Source organism: Macrotis lagotis, chromosome 4 (genome assembly GCF_037893015.1).
Source record: "Macrotis lagotis isolate mMagLag1 chromosome 4, bilby.v1.9.chrom.fasta, whole genome shotgun sequence".
Taxonomy (NCBI): Eukaryota; Metazoa; Chordata; class Mammalia; order Peramelemorphia; family Peramelidae; genus Macrotis; species Macrotis lagotis.
The window spans coordinates 201,584,043-201,610,435 of record NC_133661.1 but is presented as its reverse complement, the minus strand read 5'-3'; the positions used below and the strand labels follow the sequence as shown (position 1 = coordinate 201,610,435).

The following is a 26,393-nucleotide window of genomic DNA, read 5'->3' as shown; positions in this document are numbered from 1 at the left end:
TTTTCAGTTTTAATTTTATTTATGAAAATCTTACAAAGCAGTAGAAAACTTAGCAGGTTATCTTATAGTATTTTAATCTGACAAGACTGCCAAATATAAAATTGAGTCAATAGAGATTGTTATAATTCTATGCACCCAGTCTTTTATATCCTTTGTAAAAGTGACTAGATTACAGAGTACAATAATCTTGAAAACCAAAAGACTCTTGTGAGCATGATCCTTTTCCTTTAGTCTTGAAAGCAGAGTATAAATGTGAACTATGGCCCTCTAATAACAAATAGCAATGAATATATATTTAGAGAGAACAGTTATCTAAGGAAAAGTCTAAGAACACACTGAAGCTTGATTTTTTTTTTTTATTACTGCTTACTCAGGATTACTCAGTATTTTTAGTAAGTTCACTAGAGGATTAGAAGAGTTTAGTTCTATTCTATCTTCTCTCCTTCTTTCCCATCATTTAAAATGTGAAAAGGGTTATACCTGCAAGTTATTTGAAATCCTAAGACTAGAAGAGGATATGTGACATTAAAAATCTTTATCAAAGGATTATGAGGTTATACTTTATTATAAACAAAAAAGAATTAGGAAAAGCCCATTTTAGATAATTTGCCAGAGTTTAAAAATGAAATATTTGGAAGCTGATAGTGTCACTATTTCAGTGATGGTGGTTAATATGATAGCTCCAGAGACATATATATTTTAAGTAGGAATAAGAAAAGAGGACAGCCTGGATGAAATTTACAATGACAAAACAAATATAGAAATATTTACAGAAGCATAAAAGATTCATAATTAAGAATATCTACAAAGTGCTTGGCAGATTGTTAGTCCCCAAGCATGACTAGTCCTCGTCGAGTTCCAAGGACACAATCTTTCTTCTCTTTCCTTTTCTGCTCGTGTTTTCTCCGTTGCTCTTCTCTACAGAAAGACGTTTATTTGAGATTAGGAAACAACAAGATATCTTGTAGTAATTAGAATACTATTTTAACATTAGAGTAGTCTTAATGCTCAAACTACAAATATAAGAACAAAACTGCAACATTTCATTTAATCAAAGTATAAAACTATTTTGGGATTATATATACACATATACATATATACACATATACACATATACACATATACACATATATACATATATACATATATATATGTATATTTTAGGTTTTTTCCAAGGCAAATGGGGTTAAGTGGTTTGCCCAAGGCCACACAGCTAGGTCATTATTAAGTGTTTGAGATGGGATTTGAACCCAGGTACTCCCGACTCAAGGGCTGGTGCTTTATCCACTGCGCCACCTAGCCGCCCCTTGAGATTTTCTTAATTTGAGCTCCATTGATAGATTTCAGGAGATCTGTGAACTTTAATGGAAGAAAAATTGTATCTTCATTTTCACTAGCCTCTAATTGAAATTGAGCTTCCGTCAATTATTTAAAAAGACTATTCTGAGAAGAAGTTCATAGGCTTCAAGAAAAGGCCAAAGGGATCCAGGACACAAATGATTAAAAGCCCTTTTTTTATCCCTATGCTAAATAGTTAAAACAGTGCTTCAGTAAAATATTTATCATGAGAACAGCACTTTTAAATGGTTGTACAGAAAAAATTTTAAACTAAACAATCATAATAATTAAATACTGACCTGGTCTGGAGATGTGGCTGTTTGTAAGTTTTTTTGTGGAAGTCAATTCTATTTGTTGTTTCATTCAGAGCAATGTTTTCTTTAGACTCCCCCCATGGTTTTAGCTTCCCTACATAAAAGCAAAAAGAAATGAAAAACTTCAATAGATGTTTCAATTTATATTGCTGATAACTTCATTCTTATGAGCACATACACATACATGTATACACACATACACCACCACCTCCCCACCCACCCCCTACTGTTTTCTTCTTATTTTGATACCATATCCCTGAAATGAACTTCCAAGTATTATGGCATTCTCTTTTCCTCTCTCCTCCCATTAACACTGTTGTTCTGTGTCAATTTCTTGCAAAAGGCCATCTTCATAACATCTGTGTCACTGAATTTTCAGTATATTCTGTAGGTTTTTGAAAGTCACTAAAAGTGGAAAAAACCTAGATCAAATGATTTTCATGTAGAAAAAAATTACAAGTTTTTATAAAAAATTTTATATTCAAATGATCATTATTTCTACAAAGTACAAACCACTTAACACCTCAAATATAACAACACGAAGATGCTAACAACTGCCTGTCTCTCAGCAGGTAGATTCTCATTGATATTGTTTAGTTATTTTAAATTAAAATTTTTTTCTTGTTGGTGATATATAGAAATGCTAATAATTTATGTGAGTTTATTATATATCCTGAAACTTTGTTAAAGTTGTTAATTATTTTAACTAGTTTTAGAATTAATTCTCTTGGGTTTTCTAGGTATATAATAACTACCTCACCCAAGGAGACATTTTTAGATTCTAGGGTCAGTCTACAACCCCAAGAGCAAAATCCAACTTATTCTATTTCAACAGGTATTTTCTAAAAATATAGACCTAACTATTAAAATAATACATATACTATTTTGTAAAATTATTGGTTTTACAGGAAAGGAATTTGAATCCATACAGCATAATCCTGTGAATTCTAAATAGGTGAAGTACAAACATACAGCACTGAATGAGATAGGAGAAAATAAAATTAAAGTTATCTCAAAACCATGAAAGGAGACCAATTTTTGATTTATCAAATAGAAGGAATTAAAATAGCCAAGATGTATTGGAGTATACTGAAATTTTAAAAACCAAACCTGAAAGCTATATAAATTTTTAAAAATAGATTAGGAAAAGTCAGCTACATTTTGCAGAGGATAGAGCACTGGTCCTGGATTCAGGAGGATCAGAGTTCAATTTCAGGCTCAGATACTTGAATATTTACTAGCTGTGTGATCCTGAGCAAGTCACTTAACCCTGATTGCCTTGCAAAAAAAAAAAGATCAAAAAATAATTATGGTCATATATAAATGACATAAATATTGATATAAATTAGATATCTAAAATATTGTGTCAGTGCTTAACACCTAAAGATTTTTTTGGGCAACTAAGTGGCATAGTGGGTAGAGCACCAGCCTGAAGTCAAGAGGACCTGAGTTCAAATCCAGCCTCAAACACTAGCTACATGACCTAGGGCAAGTCACTTAACCCCTTTGCCTTGCAAAAACCAAAAAAAAAAAAAAAAAAATCTTTTGACCTAAAGTCAAAAAACAGGAAGAGAATTTTCAAAAGACCTAGAATAGTTAATAACAACTTAGAAAAAAAATGCTTGCCTCTAAATCCAAAACAACTTTGAAATACTATCTTTATGTTTAAAGTAGCAAAAATAGTTAAAAACAATGAAGTCAGTGTTAGTATGCTTGTGACAAAACAAGTATATTCATTCACTGCTGGTAGAATTTTAAACATTAAATTGCTGAGAAGTAATCTGGCAATAAACAACCAAAATCAATAATTCCTTTGATTATGAATATAATCAGCCATTTATTTATTTGTTCATTTATTTATTTATTTCAGAGTAGCGTGGTCAAAGATATTCCTAGCAGCATAAAATGTAATTTGGGGAAAAAACCCCAACAAAAATCAAACAAACCAAAAAAATACCCCACCACTGTCATAAGCAAACTAAACATCCAGCAATAGAATAGTTAAATAAAACAGAAGGGAGCAAGGAACAGTAAAGACCATAGGTTCTGGAATAAGTTTCAAAGCCCTTCTCAGATCCTTACTATTTGTGACCTTGGGTGACTCCCTTTGTATCTGGCCTCACTCTCCTAACAGTAATGGTATATATTATGTGCATATAAATACATACACATACAAACCCTATACATATACCTACACACACACACACACACACACACACACACACACACACACACACACACACACCCGTTAAAATACAGACTTTAAAATTCTGATGAGGACTTAGGTGACATAGAAAATGTTTCATGATAAACTGAAATCAATCAATTTCTGTGTAAGCAGTATTAAGCAAATGTGGTTGGATAAATGTTTAACATTGCTTTTAATAAAACATAAAAAGAAATAAAAATGTTTCTGCAGCACACTGCTGCTGAAAGGAGCTGGTATAGTAGATACTAGTACAGTATTTTCACTCCTCCCTCATTTTCAAATTTTGAATGTAGCCCTCAATTGTGCTTTTACTTAGTTATATTGGTCACGATTCCTGCCTCTTTTTACCTAAAGTTCCCAAATAATATTCCAAATAAAACTAAGGTAAGTAACATTTTTCTATGCCGATCACAGAAAACAACAGTTGAAAGGATCTGTGGTAGCTATCTAATCCAATCCATAACAAAAATAAAAATCCCTGTCTCAATACATGTGATACAGGGAGCTGCTATAGCTTTTATTGGAAGATTTTTTTTTTAATTTCATAAGTCTTGCCAGGTTTCTCATAGTATATTGCCATCTTTTCCAATTCCAAAAAGGAACTACTATAAATACTACTATAAATAATTCTGTGTAATTTAGTTCTTTTTCTCTTTCTTTGATCTTTTTGACATTTAGTCCTAATAAGTAGTATCTGTGGGTCAAAGGGTATGCCCACTTTAATCACTTTAAGGGCACAGTTACAAAATGCTTTCCAGAATGGTCAAACCAATTCACAAGTTCCATCAACAGTGCATTAATGTACATACCCATTTTCCTATAGCACCATCAACTTTTGTCATTTTCCTTTTTTGTTATCTTTGCCAATCAGATGGGAATAAGGTAGAACCTTAGAGTTGCTTTAATTTGCATTTCTTCAATATGGAATTTTTTTTTTTTATATATGGCTGGTAATAGTTTACAATTTCTTCCATTGAAAGCTACCTGTTCACATGCCATTTAGCAATGGGGCAATGTCTTTTTAAAGATTTAAATCAGCTTCTTATATATCTTAGAAATGAATCTTTTTTATCAGATAAATGTTCTGTAAAGATTTTTTTACTGCCTTGTTAACTGCTTCCCTTCTATTTTAACTGCACTGATTTTATTTGGACACACTTGGTTTTATATAACCAAACTTGTCTATTTTTGCCTTCTCTCCAATTACTTAAGATTATTATTAGTTATAGTATTTGTTTTTTTACATTAAGCTAAATTTGCAACTTCTACATATTCTTAGTTTTGCCCTTTGGGGGCCAAGAGACAAAAAATTAATTCTCCTTTCATATACTTGAAAATAGCTCTCCTGTCTCTTCGTCAACCTAAGGGTGTCTCATTTCTTCAACTGATCCTCATGCAGCATTGCCTAGAGGCCCATCATCATTTTGGCTGCCTGCCTTTGGATATAATCCAGCTTCTTAATGTTTTTCCTAAACTGCAGTGTAGAACTGAAAAGCTTATTCCAGACCAGGCATGGGCTAGCCTAACTATCACTCTCCTCCTTCATATACTACATTACCCTTTACTTGGCTCTAAACAAGTTTTCTGGTTGCCTAATCACAGTATTGACGGTTGATTTAATATTAAGCTTATGGGCCATTTCAGCTGTTAGATCTTTTCACAGAAATTCCTCTCCACTCATGCTTTCCTGACTTCTACTATACTTGTGAAGCTGATTTTCTGAACTAAGTGCAAGTATCACTTTACATTCAGCCCAACAGAATAACATTTTGTCATCCACTGTGTTAACTATGCCTCCCAACTTCGTAGCATTTAAAATTTGATGAACATATGGTTTATGCGTTTATATCAATCAGTGAAAATGTAAAAAAAAAAACAAAACCCAAAGCCAAGAACAGATCTCCAGTATTCCTCATTGGACACCTTCCATGTCAACAATGGGTCAGCAATGACAACTTCTTGATACCACACATTCAGTCAGTTCCAAGCTCATTTGACTGTTCTATTGTGTAGTCCAGCTCTCCATCTTTTCCACCAAAATAATATGAGATGCTTTACTAATCATTAGGTAAAATCTAGGCAAACTATTCCTACCTGCTCTGTTCTACCAATTTAGCAACCTGAAGAGAAAAAAAAATTGTAAATAAGTCTTATTCCTTTAAGCAGAATATTCTAAGTTTCTTTCCAAAAAATTCTTTTAACAACTGGCAAAAATAGCTTTCAATTTTGAGATGGATGGGTAGCAACATTTCTAAGATTAGTTGAAGGAACCATTCAGTAATCAACTGTCAGCACACCAAACCATTTGATAGCTTTCTTATTTTTAGATAGTCTTTGAATCTTCAGGATGGTATTCTTTGTATGCCCTATACAAAAATATACTATCATTGCATACCTTTGTGTGGCTCATAACGAAGTGGACGAGAGAGACTTGCTTTGAGATCAAATATTGGCTTCTTATTACTGACTGGGGTCTGTGTTGCCTCAGCTGTAAACTTGAAAGGGGTAACAGCTAAAAATCAAAAGGACAGAGAATTGGTAAATGGTGTATAAATCATTCTCGAAGTCTTAAGACTTTTCAAAATAATGGTAACAACTTGAGAAGGCAATATATTTAAAAGCAGTCTAAACTTGATAAAAAAAAAAAGTGAACAGAATATCAATGAAAAGTTATATGGTAGAAAGAGTTGCTAAATAATTAGCTACTGGGCCTTTTCTATTGTATCTCCCAAAAACGTATTTTGTGATCTTTTCTGCTCCTTATTTTGTCAAGAATTTTTCCCTATCCAGTTTTCATGTGTATCTCCTCCATTTCTGTTCAGATGTGACTTTTTGTATCTAAGTCAAGTATCCTTTCAGAGTTTATTTGATATTTGGTGTGAGATTATTTATCTAACTATGGTTATTTTCTGGTTTTCTCAAAAATTTCTATTGTGAAGTGAATTTTTACTGGAATAGTCAGGGTCTTTCAGTTTACTGAATACTATGCTTCAGTGTGTTCTATACTTAACTAGCTTTTTTAATATCATGCCACAGCTTTTTCATAATTATTATTTTGTAATAGTTAGAGCTCTCGTGAGCCCATTTCCTCTTAATTGTCCCATTTATTTCCTCTTAGGGTTCTTCAACTTTTGTTCTTCCAGATGAATTTTGATAATTTTTCTTGGCTCTGTAAAAAGTAACCCTTTGATGGCTTGGTATGGCACCTAGTAAGCAAATTGATTTAGTTGGTGATTTTTATTATATTGGCTTCATCTGGTCTTGGGCCACTTTGCCCTATCCATGCTCGAGACAGGTCTCCCCTTAATTAAGCTTCCTAAGTGTGCTGTCTTTCGGTACTCAGGTAGTAGACCCTGATGCAGCACACGGGGCAGGCAGGACTGGGAGAGGAGAGGAGCAGGGGTTATTCCTTCAGTTGCCTTGGTGGTCTTGGAAGCTTGAGCTCATCTGACTCGTTTCTTTTTCTTTTCTGAACCAGTCCTGTCATTTTACTGATGTGGAAAACCACTTATGAGGAAACACTTTCTACCAGACAGGCCCTTACCTTGGTTTTAGAGACTCATGCTGGCGCACAAGAGGTTAAATGACTTCCCTGAATCTGTATGTCTTAGAAACATGAATCTCCATTATTTGTCATATGACCTCAAACCCAGGCATTTTAGTCCTTTAAACAAAATGTCGTTTGCCTGTTGGTCTAAGATAAAGGAAAAGGGGGGGATATTTAGGAGGCAGAAGTCTGATTTTATTATTTGTAACTTTTTGCACTCCTTTGAAACCACCACTGAACCACACATCATGACCATGCAGGCTTTCAGGGCCCAAGGTGAGAAGAAAGCCTTTCTTCTGTGGTCTTTCTTTTTTGTGATTTTTGCAGGTAGAAGGTATAATGAAAGAGGAGCATAGTCACTGTGTGTAGAAGGGGATTTGGTTACATTTAGTTCCAAGTTGAATTCTAGTTTGTACTGTCTACTTCTTCTTAATACAATTCAAGGTGCAGAATTTATTCTATGAACAGCTGCCAATGTGGAACCTTCAGGGCTTAGATCTTAACATGTTCAAGAAGAGGGGCAGCTAGGTGGTTTAGTGGCCACTGGAGTCAGGAGGACCTGAGTTCAAATGTGATCTCAGACACTTAATAATTACCTAGCTGTGTGACCTTGGGCAAGTCACTTAACCCCACTGCCTTAAATTGAAAAAAAATTTTTTAAAAATTTTCAAGGAGAACCTATTAAATAGCAATATTTATTCTAAGATGTGAGTATTTATGTGAGTATTCATGTATGACCTTTATCATATTGCTTAACTTTTCATTGAGGAGGGAAACGGGAAAGAGTTTGGAACTCAGAATTTAAAAAAGAATGTTAAAAAACTTTTACATGTAATTGGAAAAAATAAAATATTAAAAAATATGGATATTTAATATAGCCCCAGTTAGGTGCTGCTCAATCTCTGGTCTATACCTCTAGAATCTAGAAAGCAAGGTTAATTCAATATTTATGACCATTTAACATTTTCTCCAGCAGGTAGAGGTTAATTTTTTTTGTTGTTTTTGGGGAGGCAATGGGGTTAACTGACTTGCCCAAGGTCATACAGCTAGGTAATTATTAAGTGTCTGAGGCTGAATTTGAACTCAGGTCCTCCTGACTTCAGGGCTGGTGCAGAGGTTAAACTTTGCACAAAATATTTCCTAATGTGAATGTAACTACTGATTATGCCTGCTGTAAGAAACTGGTGAAACAAGTATACATAAAAAATCCAGCAAGTCAATTGGCATAAAGATGAAGATTTTTTTCTTATTTTTGGCAAGGCAGTGGGGTTAAGTGTATCTGAGGTCAAATTTGAACTCAGGTCCTCCTGACCCCAGGGCTGATGCTCTATCCACTGCTACCTAGCTGCCCAAGATGAAATTTCCAACGTTTTTTTGTTAGAGGGGAAAGACAAGAGAACATGGAGCAAATATTACCTGGAGTATATTCACCCTTGGCTTGAATGGCTTCCTTTTCCTTATTCTTCACCAGGACAGCCTGGCACTTAGGCTGAGTGTCAAGCATGTTGATATAAGGAGACTTTCTGGCTGGAGTTTTGGTCAGTGAGCGTTTATGCTCATTATCTTTTGTAGCTTCCGAGAACCTTAACAGAATAATACAATGCAATACACTGTTATTGAGAAGCTCATGTACCACCTGCTGATGCTTACTTATTTTTATTTTTTGCAAAGCAGTGGGGTTAAGTGGCTTGTCCAAGACCACACAGCTAGGTAATTATTAAGTGTCTGAGGCCAGATTTGAACTCAGGTCCTCCTGACTCCAGGGCCAGTGCTCTATCCACTGTGCCACCTAGCTGCCCCTGATGCTTACTTATTGAACAGTATCACCAAGCAGTGAGAGAGGGAATTCAAAATAGACTATTTCAAAAGAACTTTCTCATCTACTCAATCTTTACTCTGATTTTTCTTCTTTGGGGAAAAGATGGAAAAATGGTGGAAGGTATTGGAGAAGACAGTTAATCACAAATATGCTAAGAAATATATGACTTTTCTTCTTAATATCCTAGCATTTATTTTTTTGGATACAGATGACAAAATGGATAGAGTGCTGGTCCTGGAATCAGAAAGATATGATTTCAAATATGGCCTAAGAGATTAGATGTGTGATCCAAGCCAAATCCCTTAATCTCTGCTGCCTTAGTTTCCTTATCTGTAAAATGGGGAGTAATAGTAGCACCTCATGCCTTCCAAAGGTATTGTAAGAATAAAATTAGGTATTTATAAAGTGTTTTACAAACCTTAAAGTGTAATCAATATAAATCCTTTATTATTGCTCCAGACCGTGTCTAAGGGAAAAATAATTTTTTAATTTTTATTTTTGTATGAGCTAGATGTTCCTGGGACAGTCTTGATCCCTCTGAGGCCAGAGCAAGAGCAAGACTCTTGTAACTCAATTCTACATAGTTCTTTGGGACTAATAAAAAGCTTTCTTCCCAAGGGCCCATTTTACAAATGAGGAAACCGAGGTTCAGAGAAATTGAATGATTTGCCCAAGTTTACAGGGTTGGTAAGTAGCAAAGTGAGAATTTGAGGCCAATTTCTGACTTTCTAATACTAATAAAAGAATGTGCTAGAGTGGGAAGGAATAAGGTAGGCCATCGAGCTAGCTGCCAATTCAGTCTATTCATGAAAGTTTTTATAAAAATACAGAACAAGAAATAAATCTAGGATTGTTCCCTCATTTTACAGAAGAAGAAAATGAAGTCAATAGAAATGAAATAATTTACTCAAGGTTCCACAGATTTGTTATTAGGTATCCTCAAGGTGAGTGAAATGACCACTAATTAAATATAGTACTTCCTGGTCAGATACCATTGTTTTAGAATTTCCCAAAGAGGTGGAGAGATCAAAGGACACAGGTTGTAGATAAAGCATATTTTTTTTAAAAAGGGGTAGTTGTGTTGTGTTGACTGTATTTTTTAGCTCACAAACAATTCACTGTATTATAGATTGAAGAAAATTACTCAAACCTAATGATTAGGCTTTTGGTTTAAATGAAAAAAAAAAAAGTATCTTGGAAGTTTTCATTTGAGCATTCAGAAGACATTAATGGAGCTGGCATCAAGAGCTACTAAGAGTCTTTTTGGAATTCACAGCTCTTTTAATATCTTCAAGCTTTTTTGGCCAAGTTTTAAATGTCATAGTTCTGAGCCAGATAGACTTCAACCACATTGTTGAGTGTGTCTCTAAGCAAACAATTGGATCATCATGATGATAATAGCGGAGATTTGTGACTCCCTCCTGATTTTCCAGTCTATAGTCATGGTCCATTTTCTTTTTTCCCCCCTCTAGTTATTGACTCTTTGTGTACATTTAGGGAAACTGGGAAAGACTGAAAACAAAAATCCAAAAAAATTATATTCCCTCAACTCATACTTATCTTATCCCCACCTGATATTTCACTGTCTTAACAAGTGGGTAATATAATTGTGCAGTAGGATTATTAAAACCTTTAGATATGATCAAAAGACTTTCTGAAGATTGCCTTTTGGTTCAGTTTGGGGGTTCTACTTTACCTGACATTCATTTTGTTAGTTGAGAGGGTAGACGGTTTGAACAGTTTCTGAGACAAGATGCTTCGGTTTGCAGTTCCAAGAGATGTACGAAGTGAGCGTCGCAGACTGACAGGAGTGCAGGTAGAAGAGGGCCTGCCTCTCTGAGGAACTGGGCTCATTGCTGCCATGGAAGATGAACTTTTCTTAAAGAAGAAACAATAAAAATGGTTCCAATGATTGTTAAGTCCACTAAAATTATGTTTTATTAGCAGAGTTTATTCCTTTAGTATGAATTGAAATAACTGTCATTCTATCCCACAAAAGGTCAAAGGACTATAGCATTTCAGGAACTTCACCATGTGGTGATGGTGATTTAGAACAAAAGTATAAGTACAAATAGTAGCCACAAACTCTTTCGTTATTGGACAATATATAGGATAAAAAAGGAGCATCAGACTCCTTCATAGAATACCCCAAAGGGGAACATCTAGAAGATCACTTAGAGAAGTTCATGTGAGAAACCCTACTATAAAGGATAGAAACAAAACAACTTTAATTAAAAGTTTTTGGAGCACCTGCAATTTCTCAGACATTGTGCTAGATAAGGGCTTAAGACAAGGGGAATACAATATATTGATACAGGAAATCAAGCTCCTACATAGAAATTCCACAATTATTCAGAAAAATGTTAGAAGGCTCACCTTGGAATTACTGTAGGGAGTTCTAGTTAGATTAGCTTTTTTAGCTAATATCTGTCAAAAAGAGAAAGAAAAATTTGAGTACTGAATTTCTTTAGTCTCAACTACGTCAAAAAGAAATTTAACTTGGAAAGCAGAGAACACTGCTGAAATCATGGCAAAATGTTGTCAAAAGTAGAAAAATTCAGATTAAGATTTAAAAGAATTGAATTTAAACAACCTAATAATATAAGAAAGTGCCAAGATCTAAAGTTACTCTTTTTTTTTTAGGTTTTTGCAAGGCAAGCAGGGTTAAGTGGCTTGCCTAAGGCCACACAGCTAGGTAATTATTAAGTGTCTGAGACCGGATTTGAACCCAGGTACTCCTGACTCCAGGGCCAGTGCTTTATCCACTGTGCCACCTAGCTGCCTCCTAAAGTTACTCTTCATTAAAGACTCAGCAGCATCAGACCTATGACATAATGCATTTTAAGACAGAAATTCTTATTTTCATTTAAAAAAAAAATCCAAAATTTCATTAAAAAAAAAAACTCTTAGTAGATCATGTTTCCTGTCAGTGCCAGATACATTTTAAGTTTGATATGAACAGTTGTATAATGACATGGCCTTCTAAAAGAGTGTCAAGTTAGCTGGATATATTAACAATAGTTTAACTCCTCTGATAAAATCATCTGAGGTTTTTGCCAGAAATCTGTGGCTACAATTCCTGGGCTAATACACATAATTTACATATAATTCTTCCCCAGGCACATATACCATGATGTTTTGTCCTTAGTTCTTTTTTTTTTAAGTTTTTTTTTGTGTGTGAGGCAAACGGGGTTAAGTGGCTTGCCCAAGGCCACACAGCTAGGTAATTATTAAGTGTCTGAGACCGGATTTGAGCCCAGGTACTCCTGACTCCAGGGCCCATGCTTTATCCACTACGCCACCTAGCCGCCCCCTGTCCTTAGTTCTTAAAGAAGACCATGACAAAAGGAAGGCCTGTGACATGCATATGAATTGGATTTGAGTGAGGTGGGTGCTGTACTAAGTCACCAAACTCACTTTCTCCTTCAGAGCCACCTGGGTCCAGTGTCCAGATATGAATCAGTACAAGTGGAGAAGGCCCTAGATGCAAGGCACTCAGGGTTAAGTGACTTGCCCAAAGTCACACAGCTAGTGTCCGAGGCCAAATTTGAACTTAGGTCTTCCTGACTTCAGGGTCATTGTTCTACCAACTATAAAAAAGGTGGTAGTAGAAGACTAAGTATATAGAATTCATTTTAGTCTAAAGAGTCATTTGATAAGTTTCTATATGGACAAAATTACACATCCAATAACTCACAATACAGAGAAAAAGATGATCAAAAGTCAAAATTTTCAGAGTTATGAAAAACAAATTAGGATCTATGGAGTAGATTCTAAAACATATCTCATGGTAGAAGGACTGAGGACTAGTGCACAGTATCATACTGGATATTGTTTTGGATGTTTTTTGAAAAACATTTTTGATGGGGTATGAGGGCATTTTTATTTGGGGGGGCAGGGGTTGAAATAATTGTGATGTAAAATAAAAGTCATCAATAAAACACTTTGAAAATAAAAAGATGGGAAGATTGTATTGGTAATTCATATCAAAACATATTTTATAGTTTATATATGAAGTTTCCTATAAATGTTTGGACCCCAAATCTCCAAAACATTCCATCTCTCCATGATACCATAAACCCTCAAATCACTGACATTCATGGGAGAAAAAATGCAGCTCATCTATGATGTTATAAGGTTTGTTGGATAGTAATTGTCCCAAATGACATACTAGGAAGAAAAAAAGAATTCTATTATTGACTTAAAAACCCATAATGCTTTAACACGCTGATAGGTAGAAGAGGTGTTGGAAGTATCCAAGACTCAGCCCTAAGAAAAGGACATTACATACCATCTCCATCCTGTTTTTCTGTAGCCAAGTTGTAGCTGCATCTTGGGATAGCTAAAACAATTAGATATTCATATCACACCACACATGGGAAGACTTCCGGCCAAGATCACAGAAAGTAGATAGGCACTGTGTTAAGGTCTCCTGATTTTCCCTCATATAAAATATGAAAACAAACCTCTTAACAGAAATTTGCTCATTGTATTAAGAGGTATAAAGGAGCTATTGCCATAGAGGAGAAGAAGGAAGGAGGTAAGAACTGTCTGAATCTTACTCTAGTCAAATTTGGCTTGAAGTTAGCATACATATACTCAGTTTAAGAAACTTATCTTACCTTTCAAGTCTTAAAAGGGGAAACGGGGAGGGGGGAGGAAAAGGGGAACTAACAGAAGGAAGGGAAGGAAGAAGGGGCAAAGGGAAAGGGGAAAGAAAGGGGAGGGGGCTGGATATAGGAAGGCAAACACACTGAAGGTGGTGGTATTCAGAAACTGGAGAATTTGGATAGTGAAAAAAAGGGGAAAAATACAGAGGGAAGATAACATGGAGGGCAATAAAGAGTTAGTAATTAGTAATTATAACTTTGAATATGAATGGGATGAACTTTCTCTTAAAATGTAAGTGAATTAAACATAAGTGGATTAAAAACCAGAATCCTACAACATGTTGCTTACAAGAAACTCATCTGAAGCAGAGAGAGACATACAGAGTAAAGGTAAAAGGTTGGAGCAAAATATATTTTTCTTCAGCTGACGTGAAAAAAAAAGTAAGGATAGCAATCCTCATCTCAGACAAAGCAGCTGCAGAAATAGATATTGTTAAAAGAGATAAGGAAGGGGACAGCTAGGTGATGCAGTGGATAGAGCACTGGCCCTGGAGTCAGGAGTGCCTGAGTTCAAATCTGGTCTCAGACACTTAATAATTACCTAGCTGTGTGGCCTTGGGCAAGCCACTTAACCCTATTTGCCTTGCCAAAAAAAAAAAAAAGAGGTAAGGAAGGAAACTATATGGTCCTAAAAGGTATCATAAACAATAAAGTAATTTCAGTACTAAATATGTATGCAAACGGCATAGCATCCAAATTCTTAGAGAAGTTGAAAGAGCTACAGAAACACATAGATAGTGAAACTCTACTGGTAGAAGACCTCAACCTCCTGCTCTCAGATTTAGATAAATCTAACCATAAAATAAACAAGAAGAAAGTTAAGGAGGTAAACAGATTGTTAGGAAACCTAGACGTGATAGACCTATGAAGGAAATTGAATGGGGATAGAAAGGAATATACTTTTTTTTCCCTACAGTACATGGCACTTATACAAAAACTGACTTTGTACTAGGGCATAAAAACCTAATAATCAATTGTAGAAAGGCAGAAATAGTGAATACATTTTTGTCAGCTCTTAATACAATAAAAATCACATGCAATATTGGAGCCACGGAGATATAGGCCCAAACTAACTGGAAACTAAATAACATCATTTTAAAGAATGAGTGGATCAAACAACAAATTATAGAATGAATTATTTCATCCTAGATAATGGCAATAATGAAACAACATACCAAAACTTATAGGATATAGCCAAGGCAGCTGTCAGTAGATATTATATCTTTAAATGCTTACAATGAATAAATTAGAGAAAGAGGAAATCAATGAACTAAACATGCAAATAGAGAAAGAACAAATTAAAACCCCCCAATTTAGAAATTCTAAAAATTAAAGGAGAAATTAACAATCGAAAGCAAGAAAACTGAACTAATAAATAAAACCAAGAGTTGGTTTTATTAAAAAAAAAAAACCCTAAATGCTAGTATCATAAATGAAAAAAGTGAACTTATCACCATTGAAGAGGAAAATAAAATGGTAGGTCAGAATTATTTTGCCCAACTCTATGCCAATAAATTTGATAATCTAAGTGAAATGGACTAATATTTACAAAAATATAAGTTGCCCAGGTTAAATGAAAAGGAAATTAAATACATCACACACACACACACACACACACACACACACACACTCCACATTGTGGACTTTCTTTAGAAGAGCTAGTAATTAACAGTTTATGCTTCAGATATAATTATTTCTAATCTTTTTTTATTTTTTTCTGCTCATATTTGTAGATTTCATAACTTGTACTTGTCAATGGAAATAATATATTTAATAAGGCAGAAAGGAGAGCCAAAGAATTTTGGTGGCTTGAGGGCAGGAAAGAAATGGGCTTCTTGAGTTATGGCAAGGAAAGGAATTTAGAAGAATACATAAACAGGAAACAAAAAGTAATGGATTCTTTCCAACCAATCAATAAGCACTTCTTAAGTACCTACTATGTTAAGGGTCCTATGCCTTGGTGATACAAATACCAAAGGGAGATAGTTTCTGCTTTTAAGGAATTTACATTCTACCAGAGAATAGGGATAGGAGAATGCAACATACTCACAGACAGGTAAATACAGAATTTAAATAATAAATTCAAAAGTGACTTAAGCTAGGTCTTCACAAGAGAGTAATCAGAAAAAAAAATCACTATAGTAGAGGTGATATTTAAGCTGAAATTTAAAGGGAACATGGGGGTTCCACAGGTAGAGATGAAGGAAAAGAACATTTCAGTATTGGGTGGACATATGTGATGATGGAATGTGTCTACAAAAAAATATCAGACAAGTTTAGCTAGAGCCTCAGGGAAGAAGTAATGTGTAGGTAGTTTGCAAAGATCCCTTCTGTGGCTAGATGGGAATGGACTTTAAATGAATAGTGTACATTGCATCCAACAGGCAATGGGAAGCTACATGGAGTGAATTACTACAAGGACTGATGTCATAAACATTTGCGACAATCTGCAAAAGTCAGTTCCCTGAAGAAATCTCAGTTTATAGAGGACAAGACTCTACTGGGTAGAAAATTATCAACTTTACAAGTAGAATCTTAGGAAAGAGGTTTAGTCCAGACTATATCTGGTGATATCAGGTACCAGTGCACTTTGGAAGTAAGGTAGATGAAAGGGGTGGGAGGCCCCCTAGTAACCTCAGGACACTTTATTCATGAGTGGATCAGAAGAATACAAGTGTTGATAAAATTACTTTGGAGTCAGGAAACTTGTTTCTAGGTATTATGGACTAGAAATAAGCTAACTTTGCAAGGGACAAGATTTGTCAGACAGTCACTCATAAATGGGAGAAAAATCTTGGATGTTTAGGGTTTTTATATTTCAGGTCATTGAGGTTCATGCCACTGAAGACATCTATACCCTTTGTTCCTTGGTACTACTGATAGAATTCTGTGTAGCTAATGGTTTTTCATAGGATGGAAATTCTTATTTGTAAAAATCAGTCTAATAATAACATACATGGTACAGTAACTGAGTTTATAAATTTAAGATAACTTTAGTAAAACACTAGCAATACCTTTTTTTATAATTTTATTTCGTTGTTTATAAATAAAGTACCAAATCAATTAAGAATACTGTCTAGGTGTCATACCTTTAATTCCTTCACTGAGTTGTTAAGGACTTCCATACGTTTCTTTTTCCGGTCAATATACTTGTCAATAGACTCCATTTCCTTAAAATGAGCTTCATGAATCTTTTTAAAATCTAGAGTATGATCCCAACAAAATATGAAAGTTAAGTCATCAAGAACAAACCCATTAATTTACATTTTCTGTTTTTCGCTAATACTAACCCCTTTTTTAAAATTCTTGACATCTTTGATTTCCCCCCCCCAAGATTCTGCTCCACAACATCTTCCACATCTCCCTCACTGCTGCTAGGGCTCTTCCTCTCTCTCTCTCTCTTCCTTTCCCAAACCACTTCATATTCATTTCACATATTCCTATATACAGTTCATGTCTTTCCTATTAGAACATAAGTGCCTTGATGGCAAAGGTGCTTCACTTGTCTTTAATTTCCCCACCCAGGCCTTAGCCCAGTGTCTGGAAGATAAGAGACACTTAATAATGCTGTTGATGGATTATCAATCATGCTAATTTCAATATGATTTCTGTTCAAGTTTTCCCAAGCATGCAAAGTTTTTGGTAACTCTAAATGGGCTGAGGTAGGGGAAGAATAGCCAAAATAGCTGTTTTGATAGAATTAAGAAATTATAGCATCTGTATGCATCACAACTCAACTTTTCAAAATAGGTTTAGAAAGTCTTGTGCTGTTCCAATCTGTTAGGACCTAAGTACATACTAGGCAATATACAAATACACACACACCCACCCAAAAGAGGGAAGCATTAAAACAATTCCTTATGCACTTTCCATGCATCTGACTCAGGGATGGATGTTAATTATTTAAAAACTTACTTGGAGTCATAAATATTGTTTTCCTTTTTTTAGGTTTGGACAAACCATCCCAACAATGAGGGCTCTTTAAAAGGGTGTCACCTAATTCAGAGAGAAAGATTAATTAAAAAGGCTTAAAGAATCTTCTTCCCATATCACACTACAAGTTTCCATTTCATACAACCTTTCAAGCTGATGTGCTGGACTCCTGATAGGAGGGAGATACTTATTTTCTTTGTTCCTTTTCTTTAAGCTTGCCCAGTAAATGTAAAGTAAAGTAAAAATGTAAAGTAAAGAAAGCGAGAGAACAGGAACCTATCTTGTTTAAATTTTGTGGATCTCCTACTGGTATTTAATTTTTTTTTATTGGTTCTGACTTTGCACAACCCCTTTTGTTAATCAGAAATTCTTTAGCTATTTTACATACCTTCCTTTCCATTTTCTTCAGAGCAAACTGTCCGCTTGCTCTTTCGATTCTTTTTGGATGGTTTTGTGGCCTCCGCAACAGCTAAGAGATTCTCCTTTTGATATTTTTTCTCTCTGGAAGATCCAGGATGATCACTTTCTATTATCTCTGAATGATCCTGTTACAAAATTCAGAGACTCCATTATGTCATAAAAGTGAAGGAATTAAATAAAGACAGAAGTAAGGGAGGAAGGAAAGAAAGAATTTTCACTCAAGTCTTATTTGTAAGATAGCAAGGGGAAAGACAGGACTGAGCAGGTCCATGAGTTACAATATCATTATTATTATAATATATATGGGAGATAATTTTTTGTCCACTACTGAGGATAAGCTGAAGATAGAATTCCTTAAGGTTGGGAACCTCATCTTGGCAAGAAGAGACTAGGCACATCGAGATAAAAATGTTTTAAGTTTATGTTTCTATTTTTCTGTGTTATCACATATTATCTATCCATGTTCTGAGAAAAAAGGTCTCCTTTCTGAAACAGGGATCAGCCATAAAAGTTTTAGATAGTTTAGGGTATGAGAATGGGGAAATAAATAAGCTGTATGCCACAAAATCATATTTGTGGGGGTTTGTGTTGTCTCTGAATATACCTCATGTAGAATGTCTTATATGGGCCATACTAAAAATGAAGCCTCTAAACAAATATAACTGGTGAAGAATGAAACAAATAAAAAATTCACCACCAATTTATCAACATTGAACCCAGTGTTTATTTCCACTTTGTCTTCTATTATTCTTTAGACAGTTATACTAATATCAGAGCCTTAGAATCCAGCAAGACATTTAGTTATTCACACTCCCCTTTTCACAGGGTGTGTGGGTTTCCACACTCTCACCTTGGAGCCACTTTTTCCTGGGGCTGTTTTGCCTCTTTCCAGGGGTGAAGTGACAGCGGCAACAAGAGTTTCCTGGTCAGATTTTTCTTCATTGTCATTAATCATTTCTATCTTATCATTAGAGGAAAGAGAAATATTACTTTTGCCATCCTGTAAAAAGAAGGAACAAATCTATTACATCCTAAGAATAGGAAAATTACTTGCAAGAAACTATTCTCTATGTATATGAAAATGTGCCCAAGTCAGCAATGTCTTGCCCTGCTGCTTCTGCATTCACCAGGTGGTACTGGTTCCTATTTTAGCCCAGGACCTGTCTAGGTAGCACAGCTGGGCCTGGTGATCCTTGTCAGCAGAAGGTCTCTCAATCTTCTCCCTCAGACATCTAACTCCCCACAGTCCTGTAGCCACCTCCCAACCTAGCTTCCCCCAGGGCCCACTGCTAGCTGTTTCAGTATAGCTAGTCAGGAGATGTTTAAATTTCTCTCAAGTCAAACCTCTTTCCTGGGATGTTCTATGGATCTTATCTGCTTGTCCCAGGAGAACTAAGAGTTCTGCCCCAACTCTCATTTACTTTTGCTCTTCTACCTTCACTCAGAGGTGCTATTTGCCTAGTTTGTGAAGGAAATCTGGAGAGCTTGGAATTTTACGACTTACTCGGCTATCTTCCCAGAATCCTCTCTCTACGATAATATTAAAGCCCAAGCCTAACTAGTTCACCCCTTTGCTCAAGAATCTTCGGTTTCTCACTTTTGCCTCCAGGATAAATAGAAACTTTGTCCCTTAAAACCCTTCATAATCTCGCTCCTTTGTAAATTAATTTCACATTATTTTCCTTCATACATTTTATATTCCAGCCAAACTTGCCTAGCTGTCGCTACTTGGACTTAGCCTTTTCTCTCCCACCTCCATCAATTTCCACTGGCCTTTACCCTTTCCTGGAATGGATGACCCCATCACTTCTGCCTCCTAGACTCCTTCGCTTCCTCATTTCATTTACCACTTTCTATGGGAAGCCCACCCTTATTTCCCTAAAGCTCCCCCTGCACCCAAATAATTATGTGTATTCTTTTGGTTGTCCCCCACCCCAAAAGAAAGTAAACTCCCTTATGGTGAGGGACAGTTTGACTTTGTTTCTTCAGCACCTTCTACAGTGTCTCACACATAACTGGTTCTTAATAAAACCTCTGTTTTATAATGTCTTAAGTAGGTACTTTAAAATTCTCTTCCTTTTGATATGTTTCCTCATACTTCATTAAAGGCATTCAATAATTCATCTGGAGCCATATAAATTCCTAACTATTGAGAGTGTTGGGTTTTGTGCAATGAAACAGAATTTGGCAGTCAGTAATTTCATTAAATTTTCGAATTTGTCTTCTAGGTACTACATTCAACACTTAGCTATTGGAAAGTAGCATTACTAATCAAAACACAAGTCACTCGTTTGGTTAATTATCCATAAAAACTAACCCTGTTTTCAAAAGTTGTCATCAAAATGCCCATCAGCAGCAGATTTTAAGCCAACTTCAATTAAGACAATTACTGAAGTCAGTTTTCCACTTACATATAGGCTAATGACAAGATTGATTACTTACCTGACTCTCATTTTCTTTCTTGAGCTCATGTTGAAAGTAGTCTTTCAAGGATTTTAAAAGTTTGTCTCCCTATAAAAGATAAGGAATTCATAATTACAGCCAAAATCAAATAAGAAGTAAAATTCCTTTGGTTATCCATTTCCTTGGTCCTAACTCTCACTATCAAGTGTAGACTTCCAAATGAGAAAAATATCCAAGAAATCCAGAAAGATATCCAAATGAGAGATATCCAGAAACTTAGACTTTATATGACTTGAATACCAAATTCAGAGACTCATATCAATATGCAATGCAGAACAGTAAAAAGATTGGTTTTGCAGTCAGGCTGCAAGAATTGTGCTACTTACTATCTACATGACCTTGGGTAAGATACTTTTAATTTGTTGAGTTTTGTTTTCTCACTTGTAACTAAGCGACCCTTTTGGCTCTATATTCAATGGCTCTTTATATATATGTGATAGAGCTACTAGTCTATTAGTCAGGTCCCTATTCCAGTCAATTTCCTTAACTAGACTGGAAGTTAAAAACAGTAACTTCACTATCTCTTGCAGTTGAGATTCTAAAAGAAAGGATGATTCATCCCACTGGCAAAGTTGACAAAACAGAAAATAACAAATGCCGGAGTTGTGGGAAAACAGGTATTGTTAATATTCTATTCATACAACTATGAATTGGTATAACCATTCTGGAAAGCAATTTAAAACTATGATGACAAAGATACAAACTATTCATAAAATATTTGGAGTATCTTTTTTTTGGGAGCAAAGAACTATAAACTTAAGGGAATGTTTATCAATTGTGGGATGTCTGAACACATTGTGGTATGTGACTATTTTCGAATATTGTGCTACAACAAAAATTTTGGAGATTATTTCTGAGAAATCTGAGAAAACTTGCATTAAGAAAGGAGGAGAGCAATTTATATAATAACAATAATACTGTAAAGACAAACAAGCTTTGAGACTTAACTGTTCAATCCAAGGGCCAACTGTGATTGAATAGGATAAAAATGATGGACTTAGGGTGCAGAATGACACATATTTTTTAGGCATGACCAATGTGAAAATCTATTTTGCCTGACTGCATATTTCTCCCCATGCAAGAGAGAAAGGAAGGAGAGAGAAAAAAAAAAACATTTTATTTAATTTACCAGTTTATACTACTATAGGAATCTGAGGAAATTAAGTGACCACTAGCATTCCATCTAGAAGAAAACAGTAGGCAATTTCTGTTCAAGATCTGATGCTCCAAGGAACAAATGGAAGGTTGTTTGAAATAGCTCTGTAAACATACATTCAGTGTGAAATGAACTCAGATAAGACACAGTATCTTTTTTCTCAATTATATGTAAAATTTTTTTAACATTTATTGTTTTTAGTTCCAAATTCTTTCCCATTCTCTCTCCCCTCCCCTAAGAAGGCCATCAATTTGATAAATGATTATATATGTGAAGTCCTGCAAAACATATTTTCATATTAGCTATGTTTCAAAAGAAAACCAAGGGAGCAGCTAGGTGGTACAGTGGATAGAGCACTGGCTCTGGAGACAGGAGCACCTGAGTTCAATCCAGCCTCAGACACTCAATAATTGCCTAGCTTGTGTGACCTTGGGCAAGTCAATTAACTTATTTATTTTTAAATAAATAAAAAAAGAAAACAAAGACCCTGAAACCACATCCCTTAAAAAAAAATAAAAGTAAAAGTAAAAAAGTAGGCTTTGATTGGCATTCAGAGTCCATTAGTTCTTTCTTTAGAAGTGGCCAGCATTTTTTTTTCCAAATCATAAATGCTTCAGAATTGTCTTAGATCATTGTATTGCTCAAGATAGCACAAGTCTCCTCAGGCTTTTCTGAAACCATCTTCCTTTTCATTTTGTATAGCACAACAGTTTTCCATCATGATCATAAACCACAGCTTATTCAGCCATTCTCCAATTGGTGGGCATCCCCTCGATTTTCAATTCTTTACCGCCACAAAAAAAAGCTGCTATAAATATTTTGTACATAAACATTCTTTTTTTTTTCCCTTTGATTTCTTTGGGATACAGATCTAGTAGTGACACTGTTGGGTCACAGTTTTATAGTCCTCTAGGCAGAGTTCCAAACTGCTCTCCAAAAAGCTTGGATCAATTCACAACTCTACCAAGAGGCATTGAACTATTGCCAAAACTGTACACCTAATTATTACTAAGCTTTTCCACTGAGGTTCCTATTCCAGTCAAATTATTATATAAGAGTGACCTCAATTATTTTTAGATGAAATTCTATGTCATCAGTTGAGAGATATGGTAATAAAAAGGGACTCTAAACCATCAAAATACATCTAGGCTTTCTTACCCTTCAGATACATCAGGTGGCAGACTTATTTTACTCTAGCTCTCTTAAAGTTTTTAGTGACTGGATAGGCAGCTAGATGACTCAATGGATAATACACTTGACCTGGAGTCAGGAAGACTGGCCTCAGATATTTATGTGGTGATGGGCAAGTCATATAACCTCTGTTTGCCTCAATTCACTGGAGAAGGAAATAGCAAACCACTCCAGTATCTTTGCTAAGAAAACTGATACGGACAGTATTGGTGTGCTATAGTCCAGAGTCATCAAGAGTTGTATACAAGTAAACAATAAACACCATTAGGAAAACCAAATTAAAACATATACCCTACAGCTCTCTACACTTCTTCAAACTTGTAGTCCACAACAGTGACTGTTCACCCTACAAATAATGAGCAATGATAACCTGAAAGATAATAAAAAAAAAAACCCTGCCCTATTGTGAAATTTGACCCAAGGATGGAACTACCCTCCCGGATCCCTAGAGTTTTTTGGTGAATTCTCTTTTGTGAAGTTATTTGTATAGACCCTTACCTCAAGACAAACAACAGGAGCACCTCAGCATAAAAATAAATAATAATTTGTTGAACAGACCTTAGAGAAGAATTCTCTCTACTAAGACCATAGACCTACAACTTTTAAAATATAAAGGGCTACTTTTAGAGTTTAGGCACGGCCAGTGTTATTTCCCCATTCTGGGAAAAAGAGAAGACCAAGGTGCATTTATAGCTCGGCAGGTGGGTCAAGCAGTACTAGTGGGTCTGAAGACCTCGGTCCAGGTCCTGCTTCTGACCCTTAATCACTGGCAGCCTCCTCAGTTTCCTCATCTGGATAGCAACACCTATCTCCCAGGTCCGTTGCAAGGAGAGAATTAGATGATCTTTGTAATATATTGAAAATAACAGCCCCTGATAATAGCCAGCAGCTACTCCGGGGCCCACATCAGGGACGCGGGGGTGACGGCCAGAATTCTGAGGACCCGAGGGGCAGCCTCCACCCGAGGGGCCTGGCTGCGCCGGGCGGCCTCCTTCGGTGGGGCGCAGCTGGGGGACGCCGCTGGGGGACCCCGGAGAGCAGCGCCGTTCGGCCTGGGGACTCGGGCTCAAATCGCGCCTTAGCGGCGAGGCCTGGCCGGGCTGGCGCTGAGTCTCCCAGGCCCCGGCCGGCTGCGGGGTGCCGCGGAGGCGCCCCCGGGCCGGCGGGGGAGGGCGCGCGTTCCCGGCATGCACTCGGAGCGGAGTGGGGCAGCCGCGGCCGCCCGCCCCTCCTGCCGCAGGCCGCGGCCCCCTCCGCGCAGGGATCCGCGCGGGACCGTGCCGACCCGCCCTGCAAGCCGCCGCCGGCCGCCCGCGCCGGCGTTTAGCGCGCTGCCACTCCCCACAGTCTGGACGAGCAGCGGCGCCCGGCCTCGCGGAGTGCTGCCTGGAGGAGGCCGCCCCCGAGCACCCGCCCGCCGCCGCCGCCCGGCCCTTCGTACCCGGAGGTTGGCCCGGAGGCCCAGGCTCTTGGCCAGGTTCTGCAGCTCGCAGTACTTGAAGGCGTCCAGCTCGGCGGCCGAGGGGAAGGCCATGGCGCTCTCGCTCCGGGGACGCGTCTCGGCCCAGAAGACTAACAGCCGCGGCGGCTGCGGTTCAAATCTCCCGCGCCTCGCCCGCAAGCGTTATCTGCTAACTTCGGAGGGACAGTTTAAAATGAGGAATGCCGCCTTCTCATTGGTCGAGGGAAGCGGAGGGCCCCTGCCTTCGACCAATAGAGGGGCTGACCTCGCTCCCGCCCCTCCCCGCTCCGGCCGGATTGGCTCGGCTCGGGCGCGTTAAGCCCCCTCCCCCCCGCCGCTGCGTGACGCCGCCGCTGCGTCACGTACCTCCGCCCCCACCGCCGCCGCCGCGTCCCGCTCCTCGGGCCGGAGAGTCGGGCCGCGCGCGCCGAGGCCCGCTCATGAGGAGGTGCTCGCTGCGGAAGCGGGCCCCGCAGGCCGGGGCCAGGGAGAAGGAGGAGGAGGAGGAGGAGACGACGTCCTGGGGGTCCAGGAGGAAGCCGCACTGCCAGGTCTTCCGGGAGCAGGAGGAGGAGATGATGGAGATGGTGGAGACAACGTCCCGGGGGTCCAGGAGGAAGCCGCGCTGCCAGGTCTTCCGGGAGCTGGAGGAGCAGGAGGAGCAGGAGGAGCAGGAGGAGGTGGTGCCGGAGGAGGAGGTGGTGCCGGAGGAGCAGGCGGTGCCGGGGAGCAGCCGGGCGGAGGCGCCCAGCACCTGCCTCAAGTGGAACGCCAAGGCGGCCAAGCGGTCCCGGCCGCGGCGCCCCTGCGGGCTGCGCGCCGGCGAGGCCGCGCCGGGCCCCTCCGCCCCGCCGGAGCCCCGCGACCCGGCCCCGGGCCCCTCCGCCCCGCCGGAGCCCGGCGACCCGGGCCCGGGGCCCAACTTCGTCGTGTTCCACTGCCAGAACTGCTTCGCCGTGCTCGGGGACTCGGTGCACCTGTGCCGGGAGGAGACGCGGCTCCTGGACATCCTCATCCTGAGCCGTGAGTGGGTGCGGGCCCCTCCCCCAGCCCGGAGCGAGCGGCCGCGCCCTGGGCCCGTGTAGGGGCTCGGGGCCCGCGACCCGCGGCGCTCCAGCGTCCCGATGAATTGAAGACACCCGAGGAGGCGCCGGAGCCCCGGGGGGAGTTTTGGCCACGGGCGTGGGCTAGGAGAGTGGGTTCAAGGGAAAAACAAACTCTCGCGCGGTGCCATTCGCTCCTCTTGACAGCCAGGTGGTGCAGCGGATAGAGCACCGGCCCTTGAGGCGGGAGGACCTGGGTTCAAATGCGGCCCCGGACACTTAATAACCTAGCTGTGTGGCCTTGGGCAAGCCACTCAACCCCATTGCCTCGCAAAAACCTAAAAAAAATGCATACAATTTTTTTTAAAAGTTTACCAACTTAAGCCTCAGAGATGTACCACTCTCTGGAAATCCCAAGTGGAAAATTAGCTCACTTTGCGGCCGCCTCACCTGTGGCACAATAGAGAGAGGACCGGGTTAGTCCGAGGCTCCTGTTTCATACTCTCTGTCCCTTGTCACTTCATACGTGGCCCTGGCCAAGTCATTTTTGGAGCTTCAGTTGCTTCATTTGGAAAATTAAGGGTTTGAATTAATTTCCGGCTTTCCAAAGCCACTTCCATGCTATCCTTCAAGCAGATTTAACTAAGTACTCGCCCGGTTGTGGATCTTTAGTTGCTCAATCATGTAAACGAAGTAGGAAAAGGAAGAAACAAAAGTCCCCAAACTGGGCAGAGAATTAACAGACTTAGCGCTCATATGTCCAGCCGTATGTGCTTCTGCTTCCTGGAGTGACAGTTCAGCAAAGTGTAGCCAGCTGCCTGCTGGATA

The 26,393-nt window shown here is 38.3% G+C and overlaps 2 protein-coding genes across 4 annotated transcripts in view; one reads left to right on the top strand and one right to left on the bottom strand.

The window, feature by feature from the left end:
- On the bottom strand, window positions 1–24,715 carry NUSAP1 (nucleolar and spindle associated protein 1). 3 transcript variants are annotated; one of them, XM_074235128.1, is made up of 13 exons: window positions 24,502–24,715; window positions 20,693–20,761; window positions 19,101–19,250; window positions 18,219–18,375; window positions 17,813–17,893; window positions 16,987–17,099; window positions 13,519–13,569; window positions 11,604–11,654; window positions 10,924–11,105; window positions 8,825–8,991; window positions 6,257–6,373; window positions 1,638–1,746; window positions 1–918 (listed from the first exon to the last, which is right to left on the bottom strand). In XM_074235128.1, exons 1-13 carry the CDS (start codon window positions 24,592–24,594, stop codon window positions 825–827), a joined length of 1,434 nt encoding a protein of 477 aa, XP_074091229.1. In that variant the 5' UTR covers window positions 24,595–24,715; the 3' UTR covers window positions 1–824. The 3 variants fall into 3 exon arrangements, with proteins under 3 accessions (XP_074091229.1, XP_074091230.1, XP_074091231.1); XM_074235129.1 differs by lacking the exon at window positions 13,519–13,569 and having other exon boundaries at window positions 24,502–24,709; XM_074235130.1 differs by lacking the exons at window positions 11,604–11,654; window positions 13,519–13,569 and having other exon boundaries at window positions 24,502–24,712.
- Window positions 24,585–26,393, top strand: part of OIP5 (Opa interacting protein 5) — a 19,201-nt gene continuing 17,392 nt past the window's right edge. The window contains exon 1 of the mRNA XM_074235131.1: window positions 24,585–25,545. Within this exon, the coding sequence (XP_074091232.1) occupies window positions 24,723–25,545 (823 nt within the window). The 5' untranslated portion in view covers window positions 24,585–24,722. The remainder of the gene's footprint in view (window positions 25,546–26,393) is intronic.